We start from the raw sequence: 11,398 nt of genomic DNA on the forward strand, positions 1-11,398 counted from the left end.
GTTATTCACTCCATTTATTATCATTTTGCAGAGATTATAGCATTTAAAGAGGTTCAAGTTAAGGATTTGTGGTGTTTAGACTTTGAATCTAATGGAGAGATGATTGCAATAAAAAAATGGAAATTTATATTTGGTTTTCGACATTTGCTTAGTTATGTAAGTACTTAAAGGTGGTTGATTATATATTTGTATTAGGTTGGATCCTTAGTGAACTTGTGAAATGAAATCTCCCGTAGTTGTAAAGAAAATGTTTGACTGTGTAGATGAATTGTATTTGATATTTGATGGAATTTAAATTCATTTAGCTTTGTGCCTTGTGGATTAATCACAGGGTACGGTGGTGTTATGTCCCGAGTATGGAGTGTCACAGATTGATTAAACCTGTACAACTATTCAGTTTAGTGTGTGAATATACTACTTTTTTCATTTACATACGTACTGCATATTTTAATTTGTTTATTGTGGTAGAATTACGTTTGATGGACCGCCGGCTGAATGATCAAAGGAATGACGTTGTTTTCTATGGAAATTTAAGAGCCCTTGCCCACATTGCAGTCCTGTAAACAGACAAACAGATTTCTTGAAATGTGACTATGTTTGGATGTGTATTTAAGTCATCAATGGAAATGAATGAAAGCCATCAATAGCATAGAAATAGCAGATAAAGAAGCTCTACAAATTTAGAAACCATGTGGAAACAGAAACATAGAAGTCTTAAGCATGCTTCTGCTCCTCTGATTCTAGTACTAGTGGTGCTAACGTTGTTACAATTTCAGGCTATAATGGTGGTAGCCAGAGTGAAGAACTATACAAGATCAGACTTCCCAGCTGACTTTGTTTTTGGCGCTGGCGCTTCTGCATATCAAGTCAGTACTCTCTCTGTTTTCTTTTTCTTGCACATGATTATATACATAACAGTGTTATACATATAACAGATTAATAATCATAGACATATACATAGGTAGAGGGGGCAGCTCTTGAAGATGGAAGGACTCCTAGCATTTGGGATACCTTTGTTCATGCCAATAAAGGTGAGTTTTCTTGAAATAAATAATTTTTTGCTCTAGTCCTTTTTTTCCCCACCAGTAAGCTCTACTGTTGAATAAAATTTTCAGGGTTTTTTAATGGAGACACAGGAGACGTAGCATGTGATCAGTATCACAAATACAAGGTACACATTTCTTTCCTGCCTTTTGGCTTTCTGACATATATTGATGAAATTGCACCGTCATTAGCAAATCTTAGCAAAAAGGAATGATTCCCAAATTGGGGTTCACTTTTGCTGGAGACAGTTAATGGTTATTATATATCAAAACAAATTTTATGTAGTGGAGACTGAAAATTTGAAAAGATTCACAACTCTGTAGGACTTGAGGGTGATCACTGCATGTATACGTCCTCCTTGTATTAGTATCTACACTTACTATACTAAGATCAGCTTCGTTATTGTCTTAGTTTCTACATTCTCTCAAACAATTGGTACTATCAATTGCTAAGATATCTGATCCCCCAAATTGTGAGGCTAATTAAGAGAGGATTAGATATTTGTTTACCTTCCACGAATTTGATCCTCAATCAGATGATTTTTGTGGTTGTAGATAGTAAATGATCATGGATGAAAGTGATTTATGTAGTAGTAAACTTTGAGCATAGAAGCTTTAAGTGATTCAATTATTGCAGCTAATAGCAGATTGTAACAATTAATTCAGAAAAATCAAGATGATTTTATAGTAGGTGTTTATAACAAAAGTAATTACTAAAGTATTAGAACATAAATCAAGTTCTTATCTCTCTTATTTCCCCTCTTCCTACCAAACTGAGGACAGAAATATAAAACAGTTCTCATCTTTCTGACTTGCTTGGTAAACACTGGTCTTCTATCTTCAATATTACAATTGCAAACTACTAACTGCAATCTTTAGGCCATTCTATAGTTGTTTTACTGATAATCAGTAAAAAAAATAACCAGCAGCATAGCTCCACATTATGTTAGAAAATTATGCAACCAAAAACAAACTTAAACAAAAAAATAAACAACCTGCTGCCTCTATCAGCAGCTACTGTTATCACTAGTTATCAGACTAAATATTCACGGCCTCAGGCCTTTATTGATGCCGTCCAGCAGTATCTCTAAACATTCTGCTGTACAACTCAATTCTGTAGCCTGCTCTTTGAATATATTTGCTGGTTAAGAGATAGTACATTATTAGATATTTTGACCTCAGTAGCCTGCTAATTGAATCTTCATATAATTAGGATGCGGTTCACTATAGGAAATTTATCTGTTTCAGGAAGATGTCCAACACATGGTTGACATAGGTTTGGAGGCTTACAGATTCTCTATTTCCTGGTCAAGACTTATTCCTAGTATGTATAGTGCTATTGTATTACCATTAACTTATATAAGACCACTACACATTTTATTTCTTTCTTCTCAAACTTGGTTTTTTTCCCTCTCTTTTCAGATGGAAGAGGCCATGTCAACCCCAAAGGCTTAGAATATTACAACAATCTCATCAATGAACTTCTCATGCATGGTAAGTTTTTCTGTTTAATAACTAAGCACTGAATCAAGTCTCTAGTTTACAGTTAAACTTCGGAAATGAGATGATACTGACTCAAATCCCAATCGTACATTTAAACTTCCTGAACACTGTTGAAGATCGATCTATCCAAGTATCATTTCATCTTAATGCGTTTATGTCTGATTATATTAGCTCTCTGATGATACAAACAGGAATTCAGCCACACGTCACGCTCTTTCACTTTGATGCCCCTCAAGTTCTTGAAGATGAATATGGGGGATGGCTCAGTCAAAAAATGGTGTAAGCATTTGATATTTGTCATTTTGATCCATTCACTTTTAAGCTTGTTATATACACGGTATGCATTGTGAAGTACATTTGGTTATTGCATGATTAAATTTAAACCATAATTCGTATTTATACCATCATTCGTTTATGACTTCAGGAAAGACTTTACTGCCTATGCTGATGTATGCTTCAAGGAATTTGGAGACAGGGTTTTGCATTGGACTACCTTAAATGAGGCCAATATGATTGCCATTGCTGGTTATGATTCTGGAATTATTCCCCCAGGGCGCTGCTCTCTGCCTTTTGGACTGATGTGTACCGAGGGTAATTCGTCAATTGAGCCATACATTGCTGGCCATAACTTGTTGCTGGCACATTCATCTGTCGTGAAACTATATTACAGAAAGTACAAGGTATTGCTAAAATGCCTTATTTCATAATTTTCTCATGTAATCTGGTGTTTTCTACCTTGATAGTTCTACTACAGTGATTGAAAACTTGATTTGTCACAGTGATCTTACTAAACTTTTGGTTTTTCAAAGATTCATGATCCAACCATATACATCTCTGCATCTACTGAGGTGACTCCTACCTAGTAGTCACAGATGGAAGAACTACAAAATGTTAGTGGTGTTAACTGGAAATGCTCGAGATGATTGCACAAAGTTAGTTGAACCTGTGCAAAAAAAGGGTTGCACCTAGAATTTGCTTTCGTAGTTAAATTTTTAACATTTACATTATGCAATGCATTTATTCTACTTCTCATAGTATACCAAGTAGTAGAATCCTTGCCTGGTGGCTGTCTTGAGTAATTCGTGCTACATTCTGAATCTTATCTAGTGATTTGCATTGGAAGAGTTGCAGTTATAATCATACTTGTGACCAATTTTGGTTTCAATTATGGATATAACGATTTACTTTAAGTTGGATGCCAATATTCGTTTGTCTCGTAGAAGAAAACCTGGTTGCAAGTGCTCCCAGCACTTTGTTGAACTGGAAGAGAAGAATATTTTGGAATAGAGATCAAGTACTGTACAGGTGGCCATTAGGGATTGGCATGAAGTGTAGCTTAATATTAGCCTGGGAATGGAAAGGCAATCCTATGTGTAAGCCCCCTTTTCCCACTCCTAATGACTTATGGGGTGTGATGCAGCCTGAATTAATGACTTCCCACCTTGAATCTGCTCAGGAAGAACAGCACAATAAGACATTAAATATTTCTCTTTAAAATTCTTATTGGTAGTTCTTTTTATTGATCTTTGCTTCTGGGGAAACATTATGGGAAGTAAGTTAACTAACGAAAATTTGTGTGCTGCGCAGGCCATTCAACATGGTTTTGTGGGACTAAACATCTTTGCTCCTTGGTTTTCTCCATATTCTAATACTACTGAAGATGTATTTGCAACTCAAAGAGCATTTGATTTTTATATTGGTTGGTGAGTAATGAATCATTGGTAGATAAGTACCTTTGCATTTAATCGTCCCTAACAAATAGCAAGATGCTATCTTTGCTTTGCTACCTGAAGCAAAAAGATAAGCATATCTTAAGGTTTATCCACAATTCCTCTGCAGGTTCCTCCATTCATTGGTGTTTGGAGACTATCCTGACATTGTAAAGAAGAATGCTGGCAAGAGGATTCCAGCATTTACTCCCCGCGAATCTAAGCTAATTAAGGGCTCATTTGACTTTATAGCGCTGAATTATTATTTCACATTCTATGTCAGGGACAATCCTGGCAGCCTTACTATGAATATCAGGGACATGACTGCTGATATGGCGCTAAGCATCTTCTGTATGTACTCATTTTTTTTGAGCTTTAATTACTCTTTGCTCATTGAATTTGCTATTGCCTAGTTAACCAACCATCCCTATATTTTTGCTAAGCCATTGTTCCTGTCCTCTGTATGTTAGTTCTACGAGAACTTGTGTACGGACTTAGTTTCATCTTAGGCATCCTTAATGCTTCTCATTTTCCCAAAATCTACAACTCTCTTATGACTTTTGTGGACATATATATTTTGTGTTTGAATTGAACTAATTTCTGTACCTATTTTCGGTTTCTTCAGTTGAGCCAGAAGACGCACCATCGAATCAGGTGGGGTTAAGAATTTAATTTCATGATATTCTGTCCATCATTTTCGATCACTATTATTAACTTTCTTGTTTGGAACAGAATGTACTTGAATCATCCGATCTTTTTCCACTTCTGGAGTATATCAAGAAAGTTTATGCCAATCCACCTATTTATGTCCAAGAAAATGGTTTGCTCTCTCTCTTTCTCTCTCCCTCTTACACATACAAACACATCAATGTACAGATCCAAGCATATTTGCCTCTTTTACTTTGCATGGATACCTGAGACTTCTTTTTGTAGCTGTCCTATTGTCCTAATTCAGCCAAATGCTTAACATGGTACAGCATCTGGCCTTTTTTGGCCAACAATGAGAAATGGAGCAATTTACTTTAACCAGAAATCTGCCAACTTAATCGAATGCGATGCTTGAGAATTTTTCATTTTCTTTTGGATTATGTTTGCATGGTTGCAACAGCCAAAACTCTAAGGTTCAGCCACCTAACGTGCAGAGCTCTTCTAGACTCCAGTCTTGTTTTTCTTCCCTTGCTGCTTAGCTCTGCTTTAATTTGTAATTCTCATCTGATCAAATTATGATCAGAAGTTTCTTGAACATATGTAGCTCATCTCTCCCTCTCTCTCTCTCTCTCTCTCTCTCTCTCTCTAACCACGATCGCAAAAAGTTTTAGAATCTTTTGGGTGATTGGTTTTGATAGGTAAATCAACCAAGCGCAATGGAACACTAATCGACACACCAAGGGTGAAGTATATGCGTTCATGTATTGGGACCTTGCTTGATGCTATAAAGTAAGCATGTGCACATATGTAATATCTACTTGTGTGTTTTTTGCATGTTCTGTCTAAATGTCTAATGCTTTTAGCTTTATGACTTACTGCATAAATGACTCTTTCTTTTTCTCTATTTTTTTTCTTCTTAATGTTCCTGATTTGTTTTGGTGCTTCATCTTGAAATTTCGGAAGAAACGGATCGAACACAAAAGGCTACTTTGTATGGTCTTTCATAGATGGCTTAGAGTTTCTGGGAGGCTATCAGACAGCTTATGGCCTGTACTACGTCGATTTGGATGACAAGCAATTGAGAAGATACCCAAAGCTCTCTGCACATTGGTACTCCAATTTCCTGAAGGGAAGAGGCATCAGGCCAGATGAGATTATTGTAGTTGAAAACAATACCTTTAATCCTTCAACTTCAAAAGCATCTGATCACTAAGTCATAACTTTCGTCATTTTTCTTTTTTCTTGCGACTTTATTAGATCAATTTGTGGTTCCTATGATCTCTGTTGAAATTTTGCATAATAGATCTTATGATAATGCACAAACCCCACTACACGATGTTCAAATCTGTTTGAAAACACCATTGAATCTAAGCACAATTTAGTAGCTAATTCCGGTAATCTGCTTGGAGCTGCGTTACTAGAATATGACGGGAAAATGGTTGAATGTTTTACCAAGTGTCAAGTACTAACACTATCTTGGACCCCATTTCGTTCAAGAAGACCTAGTGATTGATTGCGCTGTCTACTGACAGTTGATTTTCTCTGCAATTAACAGTGGAAATGTGCAACTTCCCTTGATCGTCATGGATTTCATACTTTGCTGCAAGCCTGCAACAGATTACCTTTCGTTTTAGTCAGGTTAACTTTTAAAGGCAGTGCCTCAGATCCTCAAAATGATAAAATGGTATATAGCTTGTCTAAGCTACTAAGTTGAATGTTGTCGGGATCCAAGCGCGGAGCAAACCACTGTTAAGATATCAAGTACACAATAATTTAATAATAAAAAAGTCACAAGCATGATAGATAAACGACACACAAAATTTAATGCATTCAACAGCAACATTAACTCTAAATCCACGGAGAGAAATTCAAGACTCTACAAAATTATTTCATAATCCGTATGGGATTAGGAATTAGCAATTATTCCTAACCCTTTATATACCATTTTTCATCTCCCAAAAATCCTTTCTCATCCCATGTATAAGGTTACATGTCACCCTTGTGTGTCTCTTGCGTGCCACTTTGTAGTATACCAACCCTCACATATTTATAAGCTACAACACTTGTTAACATCCAAGCAATAATAGGAAATAATTGCTAATTCCTAATCTCATATAGAATAGGAAATAATTTCTAATACCCAAACAAATACAAAATAGGAAATAGCTTGACAACTACTCCAAGTAACTAAACAGTTAGGAAACTAATTACTTGTACACAAAACAAGAAGCCTGTCTAAAAGAAATTAAGTCATACCTACTCTTGTAGTTATGAAATTAACTGCAAGTTCATTTCTTCTATGAAATTACATGAAACGAATCACCAAATCTACAAAGGTGCACCTCTACTCTCGTGAGTATAGTTCGTAAGTTTATTACTTCCTTGAACTAGTGTTAAATTCTAATTCTCATTACAAACTTAACACCTTAAGATTATCACAATTAATGACCGGTTAATTGTAATTAGACTAGCAAAAGTGATAAATAATTTACTCAAAATAATATTATCAAATAACCAAGTAAACATTACTAGCAAGATATAAAAAATTCATCCATAACTTTAGGTATAAACTTTAGCAAAACATAAAGGACAAGATCCAAACTTGTATTATAGTTAAATATGAAATCAAATACAAAAGAAAAAGTGATAGGAGAGAAGTCACCCTTGTCACATGAGCTTCAAACTCTCCATCTTTGCTCTTCAAATCTTCATCCAAATCTAACTACAAATACGGGATGAATAATCTACATTATACCCTAACTAATGAACTAAAGAATTCTAGTGAAGACTACATTTTTGGTGAGTTTCTCTAGTCTTTCAAAGTTGTAAAAATGGTCTCCAAAGGCTGCTATTTATAGAGAATTCAAGCTCAAGATGAGTTGTTTCTTGGTTGGCAAAGTTGGCTTTTGAACTCACTAAGAGTTGTTCTCCAAATTTCCACACTCTTCTTAGTCAGATTGATAGGGAGATAATTATGCGTTTTATTCGCTGTTATTTGGTCCTAATTTTGGTCACTTAGTGTGCAAGACACTGGATTTTTGCCCATATTTGGTATTTGTGTTATTTACAAGAGAGTGGTATTAAAAAGTGACAAAAAGAGACAAATTCCAGAAGACTAGGCCTTCTCTGGCCTGCCCAGGCCAGACAACGCAGAATTGCGTGAAAAAGACGGATCGCGGGTCCTATCCCTGGAGCTTTTGCTATTCTTTAGGGACAAAGTCTGAACCTGCGTGAGATTAGGAAATAGAGTCAAAGGAGACTTTTGGCAACAATTTGAGGAGAGAAATAAGGAAGCAATCTTGTGAGAAACGAATTCCAATTCGACAAGGAAAGAGAAGCGGCGGCAACACTATAAATAGGAGGACTGTAATAGATTAGGGATTCATCTTTTCATCTTTGTCTTTTACTTCTCAACGTGAAGTCTAGACTAGCGGTTGTGCCGCCCTTTACTTCTTGAGAATCGACTAAATTCCATGAAGGCTTTGAATTGCTTCATCGTTACAAAGCAAGGCTAATTTCTTCATCTAGTTGAGGAATAATCAAGGCCAAGAGTACGAATAATTGTGAGATCGTTTTGTTTATTCCAAATTCTGCGTTTGTGAGTATTTAATTATCCTTTGTTTAAATTGTTTGTTATTGTTTAGATATATTGAATTAATGTGGTCAGTTGTTCAATTGTCTAAATAATATACCGCCAATTAGGACAAGGGTGCGTATCACTTGATTGTCTTAAATTAGTGGCAAATGGTACCAATTTCATTGCCTCGCAAGCAGTCTAATCTGGGCCGTAGGAATAATTAATCTAGTTTAAATGAACCCGCATGTGTGTTTGTTAACTAGAATTGGGTTTCTCTAATTCCTAAAACTGTAATTAGATTAAATCTTTCTAGCGTCTCTGGGGTTATCTATTTTACAAGAGAGTAGTTTACGAGCGTCTTTGGACTACTGTAAAATTAAGGAGAGATTGGGAGTTTGGCGGTTGTTAAATTGCTAGAACCAATTTATTTATGAACGTGTGAATTAATTTAGGTATCTGTGATCAATTGTGTGAACCGGTGCCAAGATTATCACCTTGACTAGATTGTGTCAATTAATTGTTTATTACATTCCTTAGTTATTGCCTTTCTTGCGATTGTTTATTTAGTGACCTTACGCCTTTAATTTGTTCGTTTATCTCTCTTCCAAAAACCCCCAAATTATCTGTGTGTGATAAATCTACCAGTTTCCTGTGGAGACGACCCTACTCACTACTATACTCATTCAGTTTTGGGAGTAGGTATCATTATAAATTTTATCTTTGGTAGTTTGACATCCACCAAATTTTGGCGCCGTTGCCGGGGAACTGGTGCTTGAAGTGATTTATTGTACAGGCTTGTTTTGTTTAGTTCGTTCCACCCTTTTTACTAGTTATGGCTGCTAATCTTTCGTATTTTGGTGATGGACTGGATTTTATTTCTAGAAGGAGTTATGAGACTCATATTTTTTCTCATGATCGATTGGATGTTGCAAATTGTGGAAGTTATTTTGCCTCAGATCATTCAACCGACATATACCCCACATTCCAAGATGACCTGAGTGCTCCAATCGACACTTTTGGAGATTTTTCACCTTAATAGCAAATGTGGTATGACCTTTACTCAAACGGGTATGATCAAGGATGGTGGGACAACTCCAATTTTAATTATATGCCAGAGCCAATCGATTTTCAACATCAATATCAACAACAACAGTCAGCATCCATGTCAGGTATGTCTCTTGAAGAAATGGTTAAATTAATAGCTACTAACACATATCAATTTCAACAGGAGACATAAATTTCAACGGGAGACAATGGATTTTCATCAGGAGACGATAGATTTTCATCAGGAGACACAAGCGAGCATGCGTAACTTGACAAATCAAGTGAATCAATTAACATATAGGATAACGCAATTGACTTCTCAAATGTGTGAAGAATTGCCCTCACAGACTATTATCGACCATGAACAAGATGAGAGTGCAATTATCCTGACAAATGACATGGAACGTAAGAGTCTCGATAAGACAGATCTAAAGATGCAGTTGAAAAGAAAGTTGAAGTGCAAGAAATGAGACCCAACATCAATTGCTCAAGTGAATGAATTCAGTGAACAATCGCCGAATGCGGTGACATCTTCTCTATTCCTTAATCAATATTCTCTTGATTCTTATTCTTTAATTCCTGTTAGTGAGATTGATTTTATTATACCAGAGAATTTTGAATTTCATAACAGGATTAAGTTAAGAGTCATGATGGCAAAATATCTAAAACCAATAAATGCTCTTGATGGAGGAGTGAGTAAAGACTTAAGGTCATTACTTGTATGTTTGGCACCATATATAAATCCATGGAAGTCCGTATTTCGTGTGTTCAATGATTACTCTATTTACGAGGGCTATCAGGACTATACAGAGGATGAAACATTGAAACGAGCCACAAGATTTTATCCTCCATGAATAAACAGGGCATTGTCTAGTTAAAGACGTTAAAGAAAGGCGCTACTTGGGAGGCAACCCAAGAGTTTCAATTTTTAGTCATTTTTACATTTTTTATGTGAAAGTTAAGTTTATTTTGTTTCTTTGTGACAAAAGTTTTTTTTGTTGTAAGCCATGGACGTGCGTCCCACAGAGAATCTCATGAACGCTGTTACGAAGAGTTGGGCATATGACTTACACTTAGTAAGCATGCCCACGCCTTGCAACCAATGCAAAAAAAAAAAGGGGGAGAACCCACTCTAGAGCCCTACCTTTCTTTTCTGTCTTTTTCCCTTTTATTCTTCCCCAGTTTTCTTCCTACCCGACCGCCACGGCTGCTGTTTCACCTTCTATCACAGTGCTTCGCCACCTGCCGCATAGGGCCAGATCGTGTCTCCACTCACACCTGGTCGCGCCGTCCCCAAGTCGCGGCCCCTGATCTAGTAGCACCACTACCTCAAGCTGTGCCTACTCGCCGTGGTCGCCCCACCCTCGAGATCCATCCCCTCTGCATATGTTGACTTTCAGCCGTCTCATCCTCCTCTCTCATAGTGCTTTCGTTGCATCCTTTTGGCACTCAGGGAAGCTCTAATGCCTTTCTTTTTTTTATTATTACTATTTTTCTTTGCTCCATTGAGGACAAGGTAGATTTCTGGTATGGGGGGAGTAGTTCTAACTCCTTTCTACTTGGTTTTTGTGTTTCTTTGCTACATTGAGGACAATATAGGTTTCAGGTGTGGGGAGAAGTAGTTAAAAGTTTCTAGAACTTTATGCTATGATGATGATTGCAATTACTCTACAAGCATGAGCAATGATATTATGCGAGTTAAATATCTTGTCTTCTTAATACTGGAATTGAATGATGAATTTGTAAGACTTGACAATTAGTAACCATTTTGTGAGCTATCGAGCCAATGAGCATTGCATTGATAACTGCTCTATGTTCTTTCATTGAGTGACATCACACATGATTTGATTGTTCTAAAACTTGATTTGTTATGC

At 36.4% G+C, this 11,398-nt stretch overlaps 1 protein-coding gene across 1 annotated transcript; it reads left to right on the forward strand.

Moving 5' to 3' along the window:
- Positions 1–794: 794 nt before the first annotated feature.
- LOC113759617 (cyanidin 3-O-glucoside 7-O-glucosyltransferase (acyl-glucose)-like) lies at positions 795–6,116 on the forward strand. Its single transcript, XM_027302199.1, has 13 exons — positions 795–866; positions 962–1,031; positions 1,116–1,171; positions 2,292–2,367; positions 2,466–2,537; positions 2,738–2,825; positions 2,971–3,226; positions 4,134–4,249; positions 4,386–4,606; positions 4,881–4,909; positions 4,988–5,075; positions 5,602–5,692; positions 5,867–6,116. Exons 4-13 carry the CDS (start codon positions 2,307–2,309, stop codon positions 6,114–6,116), a joined length of 1,272 nt encoding a protein of 423 aa, XP_027158000.1. The 5' UTR covers positions 795–866; positions 962–1,031; positions 1,116–1,171; positions 2,292–2,306.
- The last annotated feature ends 5,282 nt before the right edge of the window (positions 6,117–11,398 follow it).

Source organism: Coffea eugenioides, chromosome 2, assembly GCF_003713205.1.
Source record: "Coffea eugenioides isolate CCC68of chromosome 2, Ceug_1.0, whole genome shotgun sequence".
In the NCBI taxonomy this organism is placed as follows: Eukaryota; Viridiplantae; Streptophyta; class Magnoliopsida; order Gentianales; family Rubiaceae; genus Coffea; species Coffea eugenioides.